General features: G+C 42.9%; 1 protein-coding gene across 1 annotated transcript in view; it reads right to left on the reverse strand.

Moving 5' to 3' along the window:
• LOC122563779 (chloride anion exchanger-like) overlaps nucleotides 1–25,577 on the reverse strand; it is a 77,340-nt gene that overhangs the window by 22,662 nt on the left and 29,101 nt on the right. The window contains exons 11-16 of the mRNA XM_043718003.1: nucleotides 20,723–20,800; nucleotides 19,317–19,412; nucleotides 18,157–18,263; nucleotides 3,901–3,970; nucleotides 3,720–3,812; nucleotides 3,339–3,434 (exon numbers count right to left, since the gene is read on the reverse strand). Coding sequence (XP_043573938.1) covers nucleotides 3,339–3,434; nucleotides 3,720–3,812; nucleotides 3,901–3,970; nucleotides 18,157–18,263; nucleotides 19,317–19,412; nucleotides 20,723–20,800 — 540 coding nt within the window. The remainder of the gene's footprint in view (nucleotides 1–3,338; nucleotides 3,435–3,719; nucleotides 3,813–3,900; nucleotides 3,971–18,156; nucleotides 18,264–19,316; nucleotides 19,413–20,722; nucleotides 20,801–25,577) is intronic.

A 25,577-nucleotide genomic window follows, 5' to 3' on the forward strand; every position in this document is an offset into this window, starting at 1 on the left:
CCTCTATCTCACACTCACTGTTGGGAGGCCTGTAGTACAGCCCCAACCTTCCTATTTCTGAGCTCTGCCAGTATTGCCTCACTGCTTGAGTCCTCCATCCAGCCCTTCTTTAGCACAGCTGTATATTCTCTCTGGCCAGTAGTGCAACTCCTCCACCCCTTTTTCCTCCCTCTCCATCCCTCCTAAAGCATCTAAATCCTGGGATATTTAGTTGCCAATCATGCCCTTCCCTCAACCAAGTCTTAGTTATAGTAATAACATCATACAACCTGAAGGTGGCAACGCAGATCATTAGAGTGGTTAAGACGGCATCCAGCATGCTCTCCATTACCAGACGGGGTATTGAGTACAAGGGTTGGCAGGTCATGTTATAGTTGTGTAAGACTTTGGTTCGGCCACATTTGGAATACTGCGTATGGTTCTGGTCACCACATTACCAAAAGGAAGTGGATGCTTTGGAGAGGGTGCAGAGAAGATTTACCAGGATGTTGCCTGGAATGGAGAGGAAGTCGTACGAGGATAGGTTGAGAGTTCTCGGCCTTTTCTCGTTGGAACGGCGAAGGATGAGGGGTGACTTGATGGAGGTTTATAAGATGATCAGAGGAATAGATAGAGTAGACAGTCAGAAACTTTTTCCCCGGGTACAACAGAGTGTTACAAGGGGACATAAATTTAAGGTGAAGGGTGGAAGGTATAGGGGAGATGTCAGGGGTGGGTTCTTTACCCAGAGAGTGGTGGGGGCATGGAATGCGCTGCCCGTGGGAGTGGTAGAGTCGGAATCATTGGCGACCTTTAAGCGGCATTTGGATAGGTACATGGATGGGTACTTAATCTAGGTTAGAAGTTCGGCACAACATCGTGGGCCGAAGGGCCTGTACTGTGCTGTATTGTTCTATGTTCTAAGGAGTCACAAGTAAGCAGTTTGATGGAATCTAGGGTAAAAATTCGGCACAACATCGTGGGCCGAAGGGCCTGTTCTGTGCTGTATTGTTCTATGTTCTATGTTCTATGTTTCAATTAAATGAGAACTTACCTTAAATAGGGGGATCAAAACTGCTCACAGTACTCTGGATGTGACCTCACCAGCACTTGGTACAGTTGCAGTTAGACCTCTCTACCCTTATATTCCAAGCCCTTTGAAATAGGGGCAAATAATCCATTAGCCTTCCTGATTACCTGCTGCACCTGTGTGCTAGCTTGCTATGTTATATATACAAGTATCGCCAAATCCCATTGTGTTGCAGGTTTTTTCTATTTAAGTAGTATTTGTTTCTTTTTGTTCTTCCTTCCAAAATAAACAAGTTCACCTTTTCCCATATGATATTCTACTTGCCAACTTTTTACCCATGACTTAACCTATGTCTCTGTATTTCCCTCTCAGCTTGCCTTTCCATCTATTTTGTGTTGTCTGCAAATTTGGCTTCCGTTCCTTCCTCCAAGTTATTAATATATATTGTAAACTGCGGTAGTCCAAACACTGATCCCTGCAGAACCCTATTAGTCACAGATTGTCAATCCGAAATTGAACCTCTAATCCCCACTCACTGTTGCCTGCCCATTAGCGAATTCTCTATCCATGCCAATATACTACCTATATGAGCCATAAGAGCATGGGCTCTTATGGCTCAACTTTTTAGTTTCATTGTATTTCATTTTAGTTTCATAGGAGTAGGCCATTTGGCCAGTCAAGTCTGCTTCGACATTCATTAAGACCATGGCTGATCGTCTCAGCTCCTCCTACCTGCATTATACCCATAGCCCTTAATTTCCTTACCAAGCAAAAACCCATCCAACTGTGTCTTGAATATATTTAATGAAGCTGCCTCTATGCTTCCTTGGGCAGAGAATTTCAAAGATTCACAATTCTCTGGGAAAAGCAGTTCCTCCTCATCCCTGTCCTAAATCTACTCCCCCTAATCTTTAGGCCATGTCCCCTAGTCCTAGTCTCACCCACCAGCGGAAACAACTTGCCCCTTTCATAATTTTATGTTTCTATAAGATCCCCTCTCATTCTTCTAAATTCTAGGAGTACAGTCCCAGGTGGCTTAACCTCTCCTCAGAGGATAACCCCCTCATCTGCAGAATCAACCTGGTGAACCTCCTCTGCACTGCCTCTAAAGCCAGTATGTCCTTCCTCAAGTAAGGAGACCAGAACTGTGCACAATACTCCAGGTGCAGCCTCACCAACACCTTGTACAATTGCAGCAGTACCTCCCTGCTCTTAAATTCAATCCATCGAGCAACGAAAACCAAAATTCCATTTGCCTTCCTGATTATCTGTTGCACCTGCAAATCAACTTGTAGCGATTTATGAGAGCACTCCTAGGTCCTTCAGCACTACAGCATGCTGCAATCTTTCACCATTTAAATAATACTCTGATGTATTATTTTTACTTCCAAAGTGGATAACCTCCCAATTACCAACATTGTACTCCATCTGCCAGACCCTTGCCCACTCACTTAACCTATCTAAATCTCTCCGCAGACCCTCCACATCCTCTGCACAGTTTGCTTTTTCCACTCAATTTAGTATCATCAGCAAACTTGGATGAGTTACACTTGTCTTCTTCCAAATCATTTATGTATATCATGAAAGTTTCAGGCCCAACATCGACCCTGCAGCACCTTGCCCACCACTGATCTCCAACCAGAGAAACGTCCATTTATTCCAACTCTCTGCTTTCTATTGGTTAACCAGTTATCTATGCTAGCACATTCCCCACAACGCGATACATTCTTATCTTATGGATGAGTCTTTTATGCAGCGCCTTAGCGAACACCCTTTTGTTATGTACCTTATGAAATGCCAAATACAACACATGTCACGGTTCTCCTCTATCCACTCTTTAGATTAGATTAGATTACATTACAGTGTGGAAACAGGCCCTTCGGCCCAACAAGTCCACACCGACCCGCCGAAGCGAAACCCACCCATACCCCTACATTTACCCCTACCTAACACTACGGGCAATTTAGCATGGCCAATTCACCTGCCCCTGCACATCTTTGGACTGTGGGAGGAAACCGGAGCACCCGGAGGAAACCCACGCAGACACGGGGAGAACGTGCTAACTCCACACAGTCAGTCGCCTGAGGCGGGAATTGAACCCGGGTCTCAGGCGCTGTGAGGCAGCAGTGCTAACCACTGTGCCACTGTGCCGCCCACTCTTGTTGAGACTTACTTTAAAAACTCTATTAAATTAGTCAGACACAATTCATTTTGAGAGTATCCCAATTCTTCGCTCTTTGTCCAACTTGTAATGAGATCCACCGAGTATATCTTACATTTTGACACTGTAATTTCCAGGTTTTTCTACTTTACAAGAAACAGAACTTACTGAAGTGATGACTAACTCTCCTTTCCGCAACATTTTTTTGATCTTCTTCAGAGCTTTATTCCTTTTCCGGAGAATTCGGAGTGGATTAAACCCAATCTGCAGAAAGGAGTTTCCAGGAGTTTAGTTACTTGGATGAAATCTCACTGTCAATCAAATAGAATCATCAGAAATTTATCAAAACATAATGTATTCCAGATTATTCCAGACCATTGAAAACAGTTTAAATATTTCATCTTGGGCTATTTTAATTTTACTGAAAATCAAAATTAATTATACAACATCAAGCAATTAATGAAATAGCTTTGAACAAACTGAGCAATGTTAAAACCAGGAGAAATAGTCCAGATCATGTTTCAAATTATACGATAAATGGCAACTTACAGCCTCAATGAGTTTGCTCCTAAGGAAGTCGACATTTGCAAAGAAAATTGGTGAAGGGCATCGAAAGATCTTTACTCCTTCAGGCTCATAAATCTGAGGTGAGAACAAGTTAAATTGGTAGATGTACAGATTTATTAAAGAAATCCAATGGTATTGGATGATGATAAAATAATTTCCTTACATTGAGGTAGTCTTTCCTGTTCTTGTAGATATCCGTTCCACTAATATTTGCCAATACAGAACATTGTGGACTGAAAATAAAACACAATGTGCTGATCATTCCCATATATTGGTTGATCTGCTTTTTTTTTATTTCCACGTGATTCTTGACCCAACATTACACTCAAAGTCTGTTGTGTAGTACTCTTCTGCACACTATGTTATATCAAAGTGCTAGAATTTGTTAATCTGCATTGTACTTAATCATGCAAGTTAAGTAAGCAAGCTAAATAACAAATATCATGGTCTTCCTAGACACAGAGGCCAAAGTTAGTGACTATGTTAATCTCATCAGTTGTGATGGATAGAGCATGTCATCAGAATGCTCAGCTCAACACTATTCAATCTGATAGTCTGCACAAGACAATGCAGGGGATCTGATCACGTGGGAGTCTGAGGGAAACATTCAAAAAACAATTTTGAAACTTCCCAGAAGCTCAACTCTGTTAACATCACACGAGAAGCAGTAGCCCAGTCATGATCAAGACGGCGATCCACCTAATGGTAACAGGGCCTTTCAATCAACAAATGTATCAATTGAGAGAACAGTAAAAGAGACGAGGAAAGAGAGGGCAGCAGCTCAAGCTAAAAATCCAGTAACATCATGACTGCTTACTGGGGAAGAGGCAACTAGGCCATTACAAGATTTCGACTACATCTGCAAACCCACCATACCACTGATACCTCACTACTGTCCATCCAACTTTCCATGAGGGTGAATCATTCTCAACACAACAGATAATGATGATTCCTATGTACTGGTTAGTTGTTTGAACTGATTACTACTTTTTACCATTGTGTTTCTGGATACTGATCCAAGTGCTACAGTGGTGGTAGGTAATTTAAATAAAGATTCTTTATTGGTGAATGACAAAACACCAAACGCTTTACACACATTGCCTGCTTATTAATACTATACAAACAGACTACATAGCACAAATTAACTTACATCACTTGCTGCAATTTTTAAAATTCATCCCTACAATGTGTCTCTGTTATTATCCATCCCTATTTGCCCCTTGAGAAGGTGATGGTGAGCTGCCTTCTTGAACTGCTGCAGTAGGTAGACCCACAGTGGGTTTAGGGAGGAAATTACAGGAGTTTGACCCAGCAATACTGAAGGAACAGCAATATATTTCCAAGTCAGGGTGGTGAGTGGTTTGGAGAAGAACGTGCAGGTGGTGGTGTTCCCATGTATCCGCTGAACTTGTCCATCTGGAAAGATGGTGTGGTGACAATGTTATAGTGCCATAGAGATATACAGCATGGAAACAGACCCTTGGTCTAACTTCAGCTAAACAGATGTCCTAAATAAATCTAGTCCTATTTGCCAACATTCTTCCTATTCATATACCCATCCGGATGTTTTTTAAATGTTGTAATTGTACCAGCCTCCACCACTTCCCCTGGCAGCTGATTCCATACACACACTATCCTCTGCATGGAAACGTTTCCCCTTAGGTCCCTATTAAGTCTTTCCTCTCTCACCGTAAGCCTATGCTGTCTAGTTTTGGACTCCCCCACCTTGGAGAAAAGACCTTGGATACTTAGGAGAAAGTGAGGACTGCAGATGCTGGAGATCAGAGCTGAAAAATGTGTTGCTGAAAAAGCACAGCAGGTCAGGCAGCATCCAAGGGGCAGGAGAATCGACATTTCGGGCATAAGCCCGTCTTCAGGAATGAGGAAGGTGTGCCAAGCAGGCTAAGATAAAAGGTAGGGAGGACGGACTTGGGGAGGGGCATTGGGAATGCAATAGGTGGAAGGAGATTAAGGTGAGGGTGATAGGCTGGAGAGGGGGTGGGGGCGGAGAGATCGGGAAGAACATTACAAGTCAAGAAGTCGGTGCTGAGTCCAAGGGTTGGGACTGAGATAAGGTGGGGGAAGGGGAAATGAGGAAGCTGGAGAAATCTGCATTCATCCCTTGTGGTTGGATGGTTCCTAGGCGGAAGATGAGGCGCTCTTCCTCCAGGCGTCGTGTTGCCATAGTCTGGCGATGGAGGAGACCAAGGGAGACACGCCGCCTACTTGCGGAACATTTCAGGGAACACCTCTGGGACATTCGCACCAACCAACCCAACTGCCCCGTGGCTGAACACTTTAACTCCCACTCTCACTCCGCCAAGGACATGCAGGTCCTTGGCCTCCTTATGCCCGAAACGTCAATTCTCCTGCTCCTTGGATGCTGCCTGACCTGCTGCGCTTTTCCAGCAACACACTTTTCAACCTTGTATACTTACCCTGCCCAAGCCCCTCATGATTTTAAATACCTCAATAAGGTCACCCTTCAGCCACCAACACTCCAGTGAAACTAACCCCAGCATATTCAGCCTCTCCCTATAGCTCAAACCCTCCAATCCTGGCAACATCCATGTAAATTTTGTAAATTTAAAATTCATCCATACAATGTGAGCCCTTTCAAGTTTCACAACATCCTTCCTATCACAGGGAGACCAGAATTGCACACAGTATTCCAAAAGTGGCTTAATCAATATCCTGTACAGCTGCAGCTGGACTCTCAACTCCTAGGCTTAATGCACTCGCCAATAAAGGCAAGCATACCAAATGCTTTCTTCACTATCTTATCTACCTGTGACTCCACATTCAAGGAACTATGAACCTACACTCCATGATCTCTGCTCAGCAATATTCCCCAGGACCCTACCTTTAAGTTTATAAGTGCTGTCCTGATTTGTCTTTCCAAAATGCAACACATCACATTTATCTGAATTAATTTCCATTGGCCTTTCCTTAGCCCATTGGCCCATCTGATCAAGATCCCATTTGCACTCTGAGGTAACTTTCTTCGCTGTCCACTACACCTCCAATTTTGGTTTCATCTGCAAACTTACTAACTATACCTCCTATGTTCACATCTAAATCATTTATATAAATGACAAAAAGTAGCGGATCCAGTAATGATCCTTGTGGGACACTGCTGGTCGTAGGTCTCCAGTCTGAAAAGCAACCCTCCACCACCGCCTTCTGTATTCTACCTGAGAGCCCAGTTCTGTATCTAGATAGTTAGCTCTCCCTCTATTCCGTGTGATCTAACCTTGCTGTCATGAGGAAACTTGTCGAAAGCTTTACTGAAGTCCCTTTTGGTCACGTTGGAAGATGATGTCAGAGGAGCACTGGTGAGTTGCTTCAGTGCATCTTGCAGAAGGTATACACTTTTGCCACTATGCATATCTGGTGAAGGAACTGAATGGTAAAGGTGGTGGATGTGTGCATATCAAGCCAACTGCATGGTGAAGTGTTGAGTGTTAGTGGAACTGCACTCAATCAGGCAAGTGGAGAGCATTCCACTACACGCCTGACTTGAGCCCTTGTAGACTGTTGCCAAGCTTTGGAGAGTTGGGAAGTGAGTTACTCACCGCAGTATTATAGTTTCTGAGCTGCTCTTGTAGTCACTGTACTTATATGGCTGGCCCATGTCAGTTTATGGTCAATGGTAACCACAGGATGTTGATAGTGGAGGATTCCGTGATAGTTACACGGAAATGGTGAGATACTATCATTACAGATGGTTATTGCCTGACACCAGTGTGGTGCAAATGTTAATTATTGTATACCAATCCTTTAACATTTTACAAATGCAGCAAAATGTTAATCAGTATGTTAATCAATACATCAAACCATCAACTACACAAACACACCAGTTGATTTCCTCAAGTAGAAAGAATTAAAAGCCATCTTGGAATAAGATATTGTACACAGTATTTACATATGTATTGATAGTCAGATTAGTTATCCCAGTGACTTTGAAATGTACCAGTGATTTGCAGACTCAGCCCGGTCTGGTAAAAGTGAAACATCACTAAGCTCTGGGACTTTTCACTTGGAGGGCGGCATGGTGGCTCAGTGGCTAGCACTGCTGCCTCACAGTGCCAGGGACTGGAGTTCGATTCCCACCTCAGGGGCAACTATCTGTGTGGAGTTTGTATGTTTTCCCCATGGGTTTCCTCCCACAATCCAAAGATGTACAGTTCAAGTGAATTGGCCATGTTATATTGCCCATTTGCATTAGTCAGGAGTAAATGTGGAATGGGGGAATAGATCTGGCTGGGTTTCTCTTCCGAGGGTCGGTGAGGACTTGTTGGGCCAAATGGCTTGCTTCCATACTGTAGGGAATCTAATCTAATAGATATAGGCTGACAATCTATAAATATATCGGTGCCACTTCATGCTCCCACAAGGAGGTTAAACAGTTCATCAGCTTCACAAACACCTTCCATCTTAACCTCAAATTTTCCTGGTCCCCTCTATCTCTATCTCCGACAATCAATCAACATGGACATTTACTTCAAACCCAACCACTCCCACAGAACACCTGTAAAAACACAATCCCTTATTCCCAATTCCTCTATCTCTGCTGTATCTACTCCCAGGAGGAGCAATTCCACTCCAGGACATCCCAGATAGCCTCCTATTTCAAGGACTGCAATTTCCCCTCCCACATGGTCAACAATGCTCTCCAGCACATGTCCTTTAGTTCCAGCACCTCCAACCTTGAACCTTACCCATCCAATCGCAACAAGAACTCCCTGGTCCTCACCTTCCACCCCACTAATCTCCAGATATAGCACATTAACCTCCGACATTTTTGCCACCTACAATCAGAACTCACCACTAGGGATATATTTCCCTCCCCACCCCTATCAGCATTCCGCAGAGACCATTCCTTCCCCGACTCGCTCATTAGTTCCACACCCCCTACCAACCCATCCTTCACTTCCGGCACCATTCTTTGCCTCTGCAAACCTGAGCCAATATCTCCTCCCGCACCTCTATCCAGAGCACCAAAGGATTCTTCCATATCCAGCAGAGATTTTCATGCACATCCTATCATCTCATCAGTGTCCGTTGCTCTCAATGTGGTCTCCTCTACATTGGGAAGACAGGCCGGCAACTCACAGAACGTTTCAGGGAACATCTCTGGGACACACGCACCAAAAATCTCCACCGCTCTGTGGCCAAGCACTTCAACTCCACCTTCCACTCTGCCAAGGATATGAAAATCCTGGACTTCTTCCAACGCCAAATCCAAGCCACCCGACGACTGGAAGAAGAACGCCTCAACAACCGCACTGAATCAACATTGACTTCACTAGTTTCCTAATCTCCCTTCCCCCCAATTTATCCCAGATCCAACCTTCCAACTCAGTACCACCCTCTTGACCTGTCCTACCTGTCCATCTTCCTTCCTGTCTATCCGCTCCACCCTCTCCACCGACCTATCACAATCACCCCCCACCTGCATCTACCTATCGTCTGCCTAGCTACTTTCCCCCCACCCCCACCCGCACATTCCTGAAGAAGGACTTATGCCCAAAACATCGACTCTCCTGCTCCTTGAACACTGCCTGACCTGCTGTGCTTTTCCAGCGCCATACTTTTCGAACATGATCTCCAGCATCTGCAGTCTTCATACAGGAAGCTGTAGAGGCAGTTTCATTAAATATATTCAAGACACAGTTGGATGGGTTTTTGCTTGGTAGGGGAATTAAGGGCTATGGGGATAACACAGGTAGGAGGAGCTTAGACAATGGTCAGCCATGATCTTAATGAATGGAAGAGCAGGTTCAATGGGCCAAAGGCCCACTCTCACTTCTATTACTATGAAACTATCTTGCACTCCTGACTTACAGGCAAAAGCTCAAGCAGGAGACCCCTTCGCAGATACAGGTGTGGTGCTGGTCGGAGGAGGCAGAGGATCAACTACGGTGCTGTCTGGAATCGGTTGATTGGGCCGTGTTCAAACAGTTCGCAGGTATGGGGATGAGTACACCACCACCGTCACAGACTTCATCAGCAAGTGTGTGGAGGACTGCATACCAAGGGAGTCAATCTGAGTGTTCCCCAACAGGAAACCCTGGATGAATCAAGACATACAGAACCTACTTAAAACCAGGTGTGAGGCCTTCAGATCAGGAGAACCATTCAAATATAAAGAATCCAAGTATGACCTTCACAGAGCCATTCAGATAGCCAAGGACTAATACTGATCCAAACTAGAGACCCAGACAGACACCTGGTGACTATGGCAGGGACTGAATGACATCACAGGTTCTAAAAGGAGACAGTGCAAGATAGCAGACGATATCCCTCCCCGATCATCTCAACATTGCCTATGTTTGCTTTGAGCAGACTTTTGACGGAGAGGTAACACGTATTCTGACAAGTCCTGATGAACCTATCCCAACCGTCACTGCATCAGAGGTCAGATCAGTTTTCCTTGGTGTGAATCTAAGGAAAGTGATGGGACCAGACGGAGTACTAGGCCGTGCACTCAGAGCATGCGCAGGTCAACTGGCAGAGGTCTTCTCGGACATCTTCAATCTCTCCCTGCAGCAGGCCACTGTCCCTGCCTGTTTCAAGAGGGCCAACATCATCCCTGTGCCTAAGAAGGCTCATGCAGCATGTCTCTATGACTATCGCCAAGTGGCCCTAACTTCAGTGGTCATGCAGTGCTTTGAAAGGCTGGTCATAGCAATAATCAACTCCAGCCTCCCTACTACTCTTGACCCACTCCAATTTGCCTATCAAGCCAACAGATCCACGTCAGATGCCATATCACTTGCCCTTCACTCCTCCCGAGAACATCTTGACACCAAGAACAGCTACATAAGAATCCTACTCATTGACTACAGTTCAGCCTTCAACACTATTATCCCCTCAAGACTGATTACTAAACTTAGTGATCGTGGAGTAAGTCCCACTCTCTGCAACTGGATCCTCAGTTTCCTGACTCACAGGCCACAATCAGTGAAGTTTGGGGACAATATTTCACCCTCACTAACATTTAACACTGGAGCCCCCAGGGGTGTGTACTCAGCCCCTACTGTACTCACTGTATACCCATGATTGCATCCCAAATACCAGACTAATGCCATTTACAAATTAACTGATGACACCACCATAGGCAGTCGAACCTCAGATGGTGACGAAACAGATTACAGACGGGAGGTGGAAGACCTGAAAAAATGGTGCACTGAGAACAATCTAGCTCTCAATGCCAGCAAAACCAAGGAACTCATGATTGACTTTCAAGGAACTCATGATTGATGTTACTCATACCCCCTTACACATTAACAGTACTGAGGTGGAATGAGTGCAGAGTGTCAAGCTCCTGGGAGTGGTCATCCACAATAAGCTTTCTTGGACTCTTCATGTGGACGCACTGGTTACAAAGACCCAACAACGTCTCTTCTTCCTCAGGCAGCTGAGGAAATTTGGCATGACGGTGAATACCCTTACCAACTTTTATAGGTGCACCATTGAGAGCATTATGTCTGGATGTATCACTACCTGGTATGGCAACTGTAAAATTCAAGATCAGAGACGTTATGGAGAGTGGTGAACTCGGCTCAGACGATCACAAAGGTCAACCTCCCATCTATAGACTCCATCTACCAGGCCCACTGTCAATGAAAGGCCGCCAGCACTCTCAAAGATCCATCCCACCCTGTCAATGTTTTTCTACAACCTCAACCATCGAGGAGAAGGTACAGAGCTTGAACACACGCACCAGCCGGTTTCAAAACAGTTTCTACTCCACTGTTGTTAAGGATATTGAATGGACTCACAAACTGTTGACATTTGCCTGTACTTGTGCTTTTGTTTTTGCTGCTCTTTATTTACTTATCTATGCTATTTAACTCTGTGATCTGTCTGTATTGCTTGCAAGACAAAGCTTTTCACTGTGCCTCGGTACCTTTGACAATAAATTCAATTCAATGCAATTCAATTCAATTCATTCAATACTTTGTCATGTTATCTTCCTTAACACCATTTTCAGAACTCAGATGTATATCTGTTCCTGACACTAAATGAGTTTTAGGAATTGTGTTGTTGGAAAACTCTCTGAACTGTCATCTATTTCACTTCAAAGTCAATCCATTCAGGTTGTCACCTCAACTGAATGTGTCTGACTACAGATCTGTGATGGTTCTGAATGGAACCATGCCCTCGCTTGTGAGTAGATCACTCTGACCTCCCCTCCAGGCAAAGCAGGAAACTCCATAGAGTCATTGATCATAGAGGTCAACAGCACTCGAAAGAGAAAGGCCCTTTAACCCATCAAATCTGTATCAGTCTAAAACAAGCATCTAATGATTCTAATCCTATTTTCCAGCAGTTGGCCTCTAGCCTTGCATGCTTTGACACTGCGAGTGCACATGTAAATGGTTCTTAAATGTTATAAGTATTTCTACTTTTACAGGCAGTGAGTTCCAGATTTCCACCAACTACTGCTTGAAATACTTTTACTCGCATTTCCTCACATTTCCTGCCCCTTCCCCCTCTTTCTTATTTACTCAATGTAAAAGAGGATTGTTAGAAATCTGGAGATAATAGTTTTCATAGTTATAATGTAATACTGCATTCCTTGAATAAACTACAAGGGAAATGCTCAGTGTCTTTATTTTAACATTCAATCTTCATCTCAACACATTATGATTTCTTGCTTCTCAATTCATTACTTGTTTATCCTGCCAAAATCTCTCTCTTTAAGTAAACTCTCCATAATCATGGCCATATCCTTGATTTGCCATCTCACATGATCTTACTATTCAAATCACAATTATGGCCATCTCCAGTCACCTTCAATGTGTTACTCTACGCACGTCACAAGCTTATTTCCCTTTGTATCCATCCATGGGTAAAATTTTACCCAATCAACTTATAACAAATGAACATTGAAGGCTAGCCAGCTGGAATGTCGAAATTGCAGTTTTAATATTTTTACACAACTTTTGATTTGCTGAATCCCATGCTGACCTCCACAATTGATACCTTTGTTCTCACTACAACCATTACTCCCTCTCACCCTGGCCAATTCCTTTTATCGCTCTCATCTTCCTTCCTTTTGGTCCAGCAGAAGTAAACTTAGAGTCATAGAGCTGTACAGCATTGAAACAAATCCTTCAGTTCAACTTGTCCATGCTGACCAGGTATCCTAAATTAATCTAATCTCATTTGGGATTAGTTCTGGACTCCCCAACCACAGGGAAAAGACTTTGTCTATTTATCCTATCCATGCCCCTCATAATTTTATAAACCTCTATAAGGTCTCTATCAGCCTCTGACGCCCCAGGGAAAACAGCCCCAGCCTATTCAACCTCTCCCTCTAGCTCAAATCCACCAACCCTGGCAACATCCTTGAAAATCTTTTCTGAATACTTTCACATTTCACAACATCCTTCCAATAGAAAGGAGACCAGAATTGCATACAATATTCCAAAAGTGGCCTAACCAATGTCCTGTAGAGCCACAATATGACCTCCTAACTCCTATACTCAATAATCTGACCAATAAAGGAAAGCACACCAAATGCCTTCTTCACTATCCTATCTACCTGCGACTCTACTTTCAAGGAGCTATGAACCTGCACTCCAAGGTCTCTTTGTTTAGCAACACTCCCTAAGACCTTACCATCAAGTGAATAAGTCCTGTTAAGATTTGCTTTCCCAAAATGCAACACCTCGCATTTATCTAAATTTATCTAAATTATCTAAATTATCCATCAGCCACTTCTCAGGCCATTGGCCAATCTATTCAAGATCCCGTTGTAATCTGAGGTAACCTTCTTCGCTGTCCACTGCACCTCCAATTTTGGTGTCATCTGCAAACTTACTAACTATACCTCCTGTGTTCACATCCAAATCATTTATATAATTGATGAAAAGTAGCGGATGCAGCAACAATCCACTGGTCACAGGCCTCCAGTCTGAAAAACAACCCTCCACCAATACCCTTCGAGCTAGTTCTGTATCCAAATGGCTGGTTCTCCCTGTATTCCATGAGATCTAACCTTGCCAACCAGTCTCCCATGGGGAACTTTGTCAAACGCCTTACTGAAGTCCATATAGATCACGTCTACTGCTCTGCCCTCATCAATCCTCTTGGTAACTTCTTCAAAAAATTTCAATCAAGTTCATGAAACATGATTTCCCTAATCAGTTAATCTTTCTTCCCACCTATCTGCTCCATCCTCCCCTCTGACTTATCACCTTCACCCCCACCTCCATCCACCTATGGCAATCTCAGCTACCTTCCCCCCAGCCCCACCCGCCATCCCATTTATCTCTCCACCCCTGAGACTCCCAGCTTCATTCCTGATGAAGGACCTTTGCCCAAAACGTCGATTTTCCTGCTCCTTGGATGCTGCCTGACCTGCTGTGCTTTTCCAGCACCACTCTAATCTTGACTCTGATCTCCAGCAGTACTCACTTTCAACAATCCCTAATCAGTCCTTGCCTTTCCAAATACTTGTCCCTCAGGATCCCCTCTAACAACTTGCCCACCACTGACGTCAGGCTCACCTGTCCATAGTTACCTGGCTCATCCTTACCATGTTTCTTAAACAGTGGCACTACGTTAACCAACCTCCAGTCTCCTGGCATCTCATCTGTGACTATCGATGATACAAATATCTCAGCAAAGGGCCCAGTGATCACTTCCCTAGCTTTCCACAGAGTTCTAGGGTACACCCAATCAGGCCTTGGGGATTTATCCACTTTTGTGCATTTCAAGACATCCAGCACTTACTCCTCTGTGATATGGGCATTTTTCAAGATGTCACCATCGATTTCCTTAAATTCTATATCTTCTATGTCCTTATCCACAGTAAACATTGATGCAAAATACTCGTTTAGTATTCCTCCATCATCTGCAGCTCTACACAAAGGCTGCCTTGCTGATCTTTGTGTGGCCCTACTCACTCCCTAGTTACCCTTTCGTCCTTAATGTATTTGTAATAACCCTTTGGATTCTCCTTAATCCTATTTACCAAAGCTATCTCATGTCCCCTTTTTGCCCTCCTGATTTCCCTCTTAAGTATACTCCTACTTCCTTTATACTCTTCTAAGGATTCACTCAATCTATCTTGTCTATACCTGACATATGCTTCCATCTTTTTCCTAACCACTGCGATAAAAATAACATAGAACATAGAACAATACAGTGCAGAACAGGCCCTTTAGCGCTCAATGTTGTAACGATCTGTGAACTAATCTAAGCCCATCCCCTACACTATTCCATCATCATTAGATTACTTACAGTGTGGAAACGGGACCTTCGGCCCAACAAGTCCGCACCGACCCTCCGAAGAGCAACCCACCCAGATCCATTCCCCTACATTTACCCCTGCCCCTAACACTACGGGCAATTTAGCATGGTCAATTCACCTAACCTGCACATTTTTGGACTGCGGGAGGAAACCAAAGCCCCCAGAGGAAACCCATGCAGACATGGGGAGAATGTGCAAATTCCACACAGACAGTTGCCTGAGGCGGAATTGAACCTTGGTCTCTGGCGCTGTGAGCCAGCAGTGCTAACTGCTGTGCCACCGTGCCACCCATATGCTTATCCAAGGACTGTTTAAATGCCCCTAATGTGGCTGAGCTAACTACACTGGCAGGCAGGGCATTCCATGCCCTTACTACTCTCTGAGTAAAGAACCTTCCTCTGACATCTGTATTAAATCTATCACCCCTCAATTTGTAGCTATGCCCCCTTGTACAAGCTGACATCATTATCCTCGGAAAAGGACTCTCACTGTCCACCCTATCTAACCAATCTGATAATCTTGTATGTCTCTATTAAATCTCCTCTTAGCCTTCTTCTCTCCAATGAGAACAGACTCAAGTCCCTCAGCCTTTCCTCATAAGACCTTCCCTCGACCAGGCAACATCCTGGTAGATCTCCCCTGCACCTTTTCCAATGCTTCCACATCTTTCCTGTGATGGGGCGACAAGAATTGTACACAATGTTCCAAGTGCGGCCACACTAGCATTTTGTACAGTTGCAGCATGACATCACGGCTCTGGCACTCAATCCCTCAAATGACACTTCCTCATCCTCCCAATACATCTTCAATCCTTTACAGAGTAGTCCACCATCCTCCTCAATGTGTCAGCAGCTTTGGACAGAGTGACTACATCATTCTTCTCTAACCTTTCTCCACTGTTGTCCAGCTGCCCAGGACCACTGTTGTTGTTTCAATTCTTATCTATCCAATCATAGCCAGAGAATCACTTACAGTGATTTCTCTCCCTGCTCATGTAGGGTCACCTATAGGGTCCTGCAAGGATCTACGTGAGGTCCCCTCCTATATATCATCCACATTCTGCCCCAGAAGGTTAAAGCAGATTGTTTGCAATCTTGGTGTCACATTTGAGTCTGAAATGAACTTCCAACCCCCATATTAAAGTTATTGCAATAAACCAATGATTTAAGCCTCATTAACAGTGACCAAGACAGTATTAACATAGGCCTCAGGTCATCTTCTCCAAATCCAAATATTCCTGCTTTTTTAAAATTCATTTGTGGGATTTGGGTAATGCTGCCTGGGCCAGCATTTACTGCCCATCCCTCGTTTTCCTTGTCCAGGATATGGAGTAGGCAATTTTGAAATAAGGTGAGAAATTTCTTCAAAGAGTAGTGAATCTGTGGGATTCTCTACTGCAGGAGAATATGAAGTCACTGAATGTGTTTAAGAAAGAAATACATTTCTAAAACCTAAAGGTAACAAGGGGAATGGGAGAGACCAGGAGTATTGTGTTGAGACAGAGGATCAGTCATGATCATGTTGAATGGTGTTCTAAGACCCACCAAAAAAAAGATAGCGGCAGTGAGTGAGTAACCTAGCAACAGGACAAAGCAGGGGAGAGTCACAAAAGGAACAAACCAATCCACATGGTGACTGACAAAATAGAAAATGCAGGAAGCAATCTCTAATAAGGGGGAAGTCATGGAACAGGCCTAACAGCACCATAGATGAGAAAAGTCCATGACAAGTTGAAATATGGCCAAACTGGCATAGATGATTCACTGGACACAGGAATGCTTCAGAATGAACAGCCAATTCAAACCAGGTCAGTACCCTTCTCTGTGCAATCAGCATTGCAGATGATGTTTTAGCAAAGTACATGTAAATAGAAAAACCTCCACTTATGACACCATTATCAGAGCTTTCAATGTGTATTTGATACAATATAATCAAAGCGTAAAATGAAATAAAATGAAGTAAAAGCACAGAGAAAGCATCAATTCACTTATCAGTGACGTACATTTCTGCGATTGGATTGTGCTTGGCGTTTTGGATTTCTTACAGTCCATTAAAACTGAAGTATGGAAAGAGAAGAGTCTTTGTTCAAGGCGATAGAGAGGGATTTATGGAAAATGCAATTTGCAACAATGCAACAAATTGGGCTTTATGCAATATGTCCGAAAGCTGAAACCAGGTACCATCACACAATGTACTTGCTGTAATGGAAGGGGGTGTGCCAGTGTAACAATTTACTTGCTGTTTTGTTGAAAGTTGGTAAATCACCAGGAATAGAGTGTAGGGATCCATAGCATCTACAGACCTTAAAGCTTAATCTCAATCTTCAAAGCAGTAATCTGAAGCACAAGTAGAAGTCACTTGGAATATCTTGGAGTATTAAAGGCAAGCCATAGGTTTGTTAAAGGTAGTGATTAATTTTGATTGAGTTTTTGATGAGGTAACAGAGATGGTTGATGACGACAATTGATGTGGTTTAGATGGACTTCCAGAGGTCTTTGATAAAAAGCCACATAATTGACTTGTAGAAAAGTCAAAGCACATGGGCAAAAAAGGTAGGAAAGAGAGACAAGTAATTAGCAGTTGTAATTCAGTTACAGGACATTGTACAATGCAATTTTTGCAGATACCAATACTATGACCAATGTTTTTCTTGATGTGCATGAATGATATACCATTTGGGTATACATGACGCAATTTCAAAATTTGTATATGGCAGGAATGTTGAAAAATTTGTTAAGTATGGGGAGGACAGTGAGAGATTTCAAGAGGTGAAACTGATGGATATGTGGCAGATGAAATTTCATGCAGAGAAGTGTGAACTGATGCGAAAAATGTGCAACAACAGAATAAAATTTTAAAATGCAATTCAAAAGGAGCAGAGGGGCCTGAAGATAAATGTGCACAAACCATTCAAGGTGGAAAACTTCAAATGTTTAAACTGGATTCCAGTGTTTCAAGATCCATGAACAGAGTTCAAAACCAAAGCAGTTATGAGTAACCTTTGTAATAACAATTCACCTTTAACTGGAGATTGTGTCCAATTCTGGAAGCATACTTTGGGAATGATGGAAAGATTTCAGAGAGAAAACAATGAAAATATTCATGAGTCCACAACTCTAAACAGCAGCTCATAGGTCGGAATATACTCACAACTGTGTTCTGAACACAACAGTCAGCAGTTCGAATCCTACACCAGCCCCAAGACCAATGTCAAGCCCAAGAAGAACAGCAGCAATGAAAGCCATTATCCAAACCAGCTGAAAGAAATGAAGACTTGCGTCAATATTATAGATTCAGCCTTCTTCAAAACCTGTTAACAAACTGATACTGAGGTGTAATGTGGGAGTAACACTGCCAGACAGTGTCACAGTAACACTGAGTGACAGTGCAGGCAGTAACACTGAGGGACAATCAAGTCACCTAAGTAGATGAAACAACTCAGAAAATAGTGATACTGGCTTAGTTTCTTTTTAAAAATTGAATTTGATATTTGAAAGGGAGTTTGTTTAAAGGAAGAGGCTTACTCTTTTGAGATACTGAGAATATTGAAGTACTTAAAATCTAATGTAAAGTCACCTGGATTTTCATACTGTTACATTCAGAGAAAACACACAAAATATTTATAACTGGGTGAAGGAAGAGTGTTAAGAGTGTCTCTTATTGGACTGAGGAGGTGCTCATTAAAAGCAAAATTATTGTGCTGGTTGGCAAGAGGAAAGGGAATGGAAAGACGGTGAAGGAAAGGGAAAGAAAGAAAGATAAACAGAGAGAACAGAAAAACAGAGATATGAAGTCAAATCAAAACAGGGCAATAGAGAATCATAGAAAAGGGGAGAGTGAAACAGAAACAGAGAGAACAAATAGTTGAACAAAAAGAGAAAATGGTCAAATGTTGACGACTGTAAGTTAGTTCCTGTTTCATAACTTATTCATGGAAGAAACAGGAAGTCCTATTTCCTCAGTTGTTATAAAAAGGTCACCAACCAAGTGCCAGTATTTCTATAAAATTCATTACAGCACAATAGTTCTGGTAATCAGTGAGAAAGAGAGAGATGTTCAGAAAGGCCCTGAATGGCAGGCAGAATCCCAGAAAGTTTTTGCGTACATCTTTTCTCACTGCCTGTTACTGACTTTGATTGAATGGGAAACATATGCGGGGCTGATTGTGTTTCTTCTGCCTATTCTTTGTGATGTCATCTCCTCTACTTTCTCTCTGAGCTCCACATCTGGGAATCTGCTTCTCAAAAATGGTAGCTGATGAAGTCACTTACATAATGCAGCAGCTGACGCTGCGTCTCATTTGCACTTACACAGTCAAACTTGTCTTTCTTCCACAGAATCCCAATTTCTCTGAATTGCATTAACATTCCTTTCAAATTTATGATGACAAGAGCTCCTAAAACCGACTGTGAGGAGAATAAAAAGACAAAATTAATAGGTGTGTCAACACATTTAAAAGACCAGATTCCTTCTATTCTGACTTCTTCTGATAGAGCAATACAACATTTGTATGGATGGGTTATGAGCTTCATTCCAAGGCTGACTGTTTTGTTCAGATCCTTTGTATTGAGCTCCCTTATAGATTATGAATAGGTATGAGCAACAATGCCACAAAGTTCTATCTGGGAATGAGGACTACACCTTATCCAAAGGTATACACGGTAATGGGTTCCAACTAAAATGCCTCATTGATCAATCTCAACTAATTTTATCGTAGGCAGTTAATCATTTTTACAGTCTTTGCCATGTATCTGTTAATACATTATTAGACAATGAAAATCATTTTTATTTCTTTAAACAATTTTATACTTTTCACTTTCTTCTTTAAGAAATCTTATAGTTGTATACAGTATTCTAAAGTTGTATCATATTTACAGAGTACTAAACCAAGGAGGTTGGGTCAAACATTTATAAAACATGGAATTGTTTTCATCTGCAGAATTGTATGCAGTTGTAGGTATGATACTATATGAAGGATGTCAAGGCAGTGATAAAGGTATAGTCAGGATTTACTAGAATTATGTCAGAGTTGAGGGATCTCAGATCTGTGCAAACAATGGGGAAACTAGAAGTATTCTCCTTAGATCAGTGTTAAAAAATCATGAAGGGTTTTAACTGAGCAGATAAAAAGAAACTGTTTGCTGTGGCAAGAGGGGTTGCCAGCAAGATGATGGCAAATGCACCAAAAAGGAGATGGGAAATGATTGCATGCAATTACTCATGATCTGAAATGGCACTGAAAGCATATTCAATAATAGCTTTCAAAAGAGAATCGAAACAATACTTGAAACAAAAAGCATCCAAGTTCATTGGGAGAGAACTGGGGTGTGAAATTTATTAGATAGCTCTTTCAAAGAGGCCACAGAGAAGTGATGGACTGAATGGTCTCTTCTGTACAATTCCATGTTTTCATACATTAAAAGCAGTTGAATTTCAGACACTCCTGTCTCTCTAAATGGCCAAAAAAAACGACAAATAAATAAGTTTTGCCAATTATGCAGAGCTTGTTTTTTTTATATCTGATTAAACAATGGCTCTCCAGTGAAATGGAGATATGCATTACATACACCTCCTAAAACCAGCAAAGGCACTTGTCAGATTTCAATGATTGCACTGTTTCTACTCAACCTCAGGTGACTCTGTTGACAATGGGCAATAAAAAGCCATCATTAAAGCCCAGACTGTCATTGTAGAGCATAAATGTCTGAGTACCTACCTTGGGTAGTGGTGCAAGCAGAAACCCAATGGCCAGAGTTACAATCATCACCATCACAGCAGATATCAGACTAGCAAGCTGTGTCAAAATGAATCAATGGATTAATCAATTAAAAATGTTCTCATTTTATTCAATTGCTATTTTCCTCAATTTTAAGCACTCCGTATGTTCAGCAGTCAGTTTCTTGGTGCAAAGTCTCTTGGTTCCTGATAGGACAGTTGTTTAGGGAGTATTTTGAGGCTTTGGGGAGGGTGTAGAGAGGATTTACAGGAATGATACAATAGATCAGGAGAGGTGGCTTCCAATGATGAGGATTGATCACACATTATCACATTGGGGTGGCACAGTGGCTCAGTGGTTAGCACTGCTGCCTCACAGCACCAGGGTCCAAGACTTGATTCCAGCCTCAGGTGACTGTCTGTGTGGAGTTTGCATGTTCTGCGTGGGTTTCCTTTGGGTGCTCTGGTTTTCTCCCATAATCCAAAGATGTGCAGGTCAGGTGAATTGGCCATGCTAAATTGCCCATAGTGTTAGGTGCAGTAGTCAGAAGGAAATGGGTCTGGGTGGGTTATCCTTTGGTGGGTCGGTATGAACTGGTTGGCCGAAGGGCCCATTTCCACACTGTAGGGAATCTAATCTAAACAAAATGTGAAAAATTTGGCATAGAATATGTGGATAATTTATTTCTAATAAAATTAATTGTTAAGATCTGAAATCCATGACTTGAATAGGTGATGGATGGCAAATCAATAATCATTGTTAAAAAGGAATTAGATCAATACCAGAAGAGGGGGAATTTGCAGGGCTATGGGAAAATGAAGAGGTGTAAAACCAGTTCTGCCAAAGGACAGGCACAGTTTTCTGTGTCAATTGATTCTATTCTATTCACTTCAAGACAAATTTCTAGGATTGGACTTTTAATCTGGGATTGAGAACACAATCCCTGGGGAACAATTCCAAATCATATTCTCTGCATCATATTGAGACCACTGATATGATGGAGCTTTTAAATACAAGCAGGAGAGTTAGGCACTCAAAGAGCTGCCCGGAGGCAAGAGCTCGAAATGGACAATGTTTTGAAAGCCAGGGAAGCCATGAAGTGGGTTTGTGACTCACTGAGGAAATGGCTCATGAAAGTTTGCAGATCACCAGAATTGGCACAGGCAGATGGCCACAAATGGAACCAAAGTTCTCTGACACTTCTCCTGAGGTATTAACTGAGATAGCCACTGAGAGGTGAGAGATATTGTTGCTGGTGTCTCAATGAAATCCACCCGCAGATACAAAAGAAGGACCTGGATGACATTGGGCCTGGAGGTTAGCAGTAGAGGAATGACTAGAAAGATGTAGGCCAGGGTCATAAAAGATTTAACGTTCTGGTAAGATCTGGAAAGGTGAGTGGCTAGTGAGACCTGGGGAACAGCTCCCTAATTCTATAAAGAGCTGCATGTGCTTGAGTAAGCTGAGTACCCAATAATCCCACAATTTCAATACAAGTAGCTTGATGTGTCACTCAGACATCAGGCACCTTCATAAATGGAGTATGAGTGAGAGGGTTGAGGAGGGTCATGTCAATGTCATGCACAAAAAGGTCATAGAACCAAGTGTATTCTCACCTGAAAGAAAACAAATCTCACAACAAACAGGTGTGAGTGGTGTTGTGGAGTTACACAATCTGACCCTGACAACTATGGAAACCGACAGACACTGATAGCACTATAATCTGTGAAGAGTAGATAGTTCGATCTTTGGTTGAGGGGTACAGAGGAAACTCCCACCTAATGTTGCCACACAAGTTGTGCCATTAATGGGGCTGGTGGTGCCAAGGCATTTGGTGAGCAGGCTGGAGAAATTGCCCCCACCCATGCTGCTTGTGACACCTGCCAAAAACTTCAATAAATGAGTCAAACAAGATGTAGGGTGTCCTGGACACTGCCATGGTCCTAGATGACCACACTTGCAGACAGTGTCCCCGGCTTCAGAAGCTGGAACCCCCAGTCTTGGAGCTGGAACAATGGTTGGAGACCCTGTGGTACACCTGCGAGGTTGAGAGTTACGTGGATAGCATATTCAGAGAGGTGATCATACAAGGGAATGGGCGACCACTGGACAGCGCAGAAAGTACACGCAGGTAGTGCAGGTGTCTCCTGGGGTACCACTCATTAACTGGTATTCCATTTTGGAAGCAGATGAGGGTTCTGGCACCTCAGAGGAGTTCAGCCAGAGCCACGCTTTGGGCATCATAAACAGCTTGACTGCACAGCACAGAGGGAGGAAGAAAGGAAGAGCAATAATGATAAGGGATTCTTCAGTTAGGGGCAAACAGCAACTTCTTCTGCAGAAGGATGGTGATAGGGTTACGAAGAAGTCGTATGGTATGTTGGCTTTCTTTAGCGGGGGATTGAGTTTAAGAGCTGCAAAGTTATGCTGCAGCTCTATAAAGCGCTGCTTAGATCACACTTGGAATATTGTGTTCAGTTCTGGTCGCCTCATTATAGGAAGGATGTGGAAGCTTTAGAGAGGGTTCTAAATTTACCAGGATGTTGCCTGGACTAGAGGGCTTGTCTTATGAAGAAAGGTTGAGGGAGCGAGGGCTTTTGTCATAGGAGTGAAGAAGGATGAGAGGTGGCTTGATACAGGTGTACAAGATGATGAGATGATGTGGAGGAGCCGGTGTTGGACTGAGGTGGACTAAGTTAATAATCACACAACACTAGCTTTTGGAGCGCTACTCCTTCATCAGATAGCTGTGGAACAGCAACATAAGACACGGAATTTATAGCAGAATTCTCAAATGAACTGAAACCTGCAACCCATTGTAAAAGGTGAAAGACTTAACAGCAATCTAGGTTTGTTCAACATATCATTTCAGTTGCATGACAGTGTGATATTTTGCTATAAATTCTGTGTCTTATGATCCTGTTCCACAGCTACCTGATGAAGGAGCAGCACTCTGAAAACTAGTGCTTCCAAATAAACCTGTTGGAGTATAACCTGGTGTTGTGTGATCTTTGACTAAGATGATGAGAGGCATAAGTAGAGTGAAATGGCTATTACAAGGGGGCATAATTTTAAGGTGATTGTAGGAAGGTTTAGGGGAGATGTCAGAGGTAGGTTCTTTACATAGAGAGTGCATGGTATGCACTGCCAGCAGTGGTAGTAGAGTCAATTACATTAGGGACACTTAAGCGACCCATGAATGATAGTAAAATGTAGGGTATGTAGGTTAGTTTGATCTTAGAGTAGGATAAAAGTCGGTACAACATCGAGGACCAACAGGCCTGTACTGTAACATACTGTTCTATGTTCTATGTTCTGGAATGATGTGTTGCCTCCCTGGTGCCAGGGTCACAGATGTCTCTGAGCAGCTACAGGGCATCCTGAAGGAGAGAGTGATGGCATATGTTGGTACCAATGGCATGGGCAAAGTGAGGAATAAAGTCTTGCATAAAGAATTCAGGGAGTTAGGCAGTAGATTAAAAAGCAGGACTTCAATGGTCGTAATCTCTGGATTACTCTTGGTGCCACATGCTAGTGAATTTAGAAATAGGAAAATAGGACAGATGCGTGGCTCAAGAGTTGGTGCAAGAGGGAAGCTTTTAGATTCCTGGATCATTGGGATCGTTTTTGAGGAAGATGGCACATTGCACCGAAACCACATTGGGACTAACATCCTTACAAGTAGACTTGGGAGGAGTTTAAGCTAGTCTGGCAGCAGGAGGGGATACAGAATAGAGGAGCAAATATGTAGACAGTTCACAGAGGTATGTAAAAGTCATAATCTAGGGGATTTCAAATTTCCCAACATAAATTGGGCAGTCATAATGTTAAAGGTTTAGTGATGGAGGATTTCTTGAAATACATCCAAGGGAGTTTTTTGAATCAACACGTCGAAGGCTCAGTGCTGGATCTGATTCTGGGGAAAGAAGCCAGACAAGTGTTCAATGTGGCAGTGAGGGAACATTTTATCAATAGCAACCACAACATGGTACAGTTAAAATTTGTCCTGGACAAGGAAATAGATGGCCTGCTAAAGGTGGCTTTGGATTGGGGGAAAGGAAGATTTTAATAAAATAAAGCAGGAGCTGGCCACAGTAGATTGGGACCAGCTCCTTGCAGGTAAGTCTACAGCAGAGCAGTGAGGGGCATTCAAATAGGAGCTGGAGAGTGTATAAATCCAACATGTACCCTTTGGAGGGAAATGTAGGAGCAATAAGTTCAGAGAATCCTGGAAGTCTTGGACAATTCAAGACTGGATGAGGAAGAAGAGAAGGGCTTTTATGAAATCCAAAGGGGACAATTCAGCTGCAGCCCCAGAGGAATACAGGAAATACAGGAGAGAACTTAAGAAAGCAAATAGAAGGGCACATAAAAAAGGACTTGAAGCAGGTTAGGGAGAATCTAAGATATTTTGGAAATTCATTGAAGGGAAGAGGTTAACCAGGGAAAGAGTAGGGCCCATTAGGGACCAAGGGAGCAACCTGTGTGCAAAACTGCAGAATATTGGAAGGGCATTGAATGAATTCTTCTTTTCAGTCTTCATGCTGGGAAAGGAGAATATAGGTACTAAATTCAGGAAAAGAGACTGTTAGGAACTTGCGCATTTTGACTCAGGAAATGGGGGGATGTTGGAGGCTTGCTTGGACTTAAGGGCAGACAAATCCCCTGGCCTGGATGAATTGCATCCCAGGCTGTTATGGAAGGTGAGGTAAGAAATTGCATGGGCTCTGACACAAATTTTTAATTCCTCTCTGGCAAGAGGGTATTGGCAAAGGGCTGGAGGATGGCTAATCTGGTTCCAATTTTTAAGAGGGGTGGTAGAAATTAACCAGAAAATTACAGAATGGTCAATCTC

Source organism: Chiloscyllium plagiosum, chromosome 27 (assembly GCF_004010195.1).
Source record: "Chiloscyllium plagiosum isolate BGI_BamShark_2017 chromosome 27, ASM401019v2, whole genome shotgun sequence".
Taxonomy (NCBI): Eukaryota; Metazoa; Chordata; class Chondrichthyes; order Orectolobiformes; family Hemiscylliidae; genus Chiloscyllium; species Chiloscyllium plagiosum.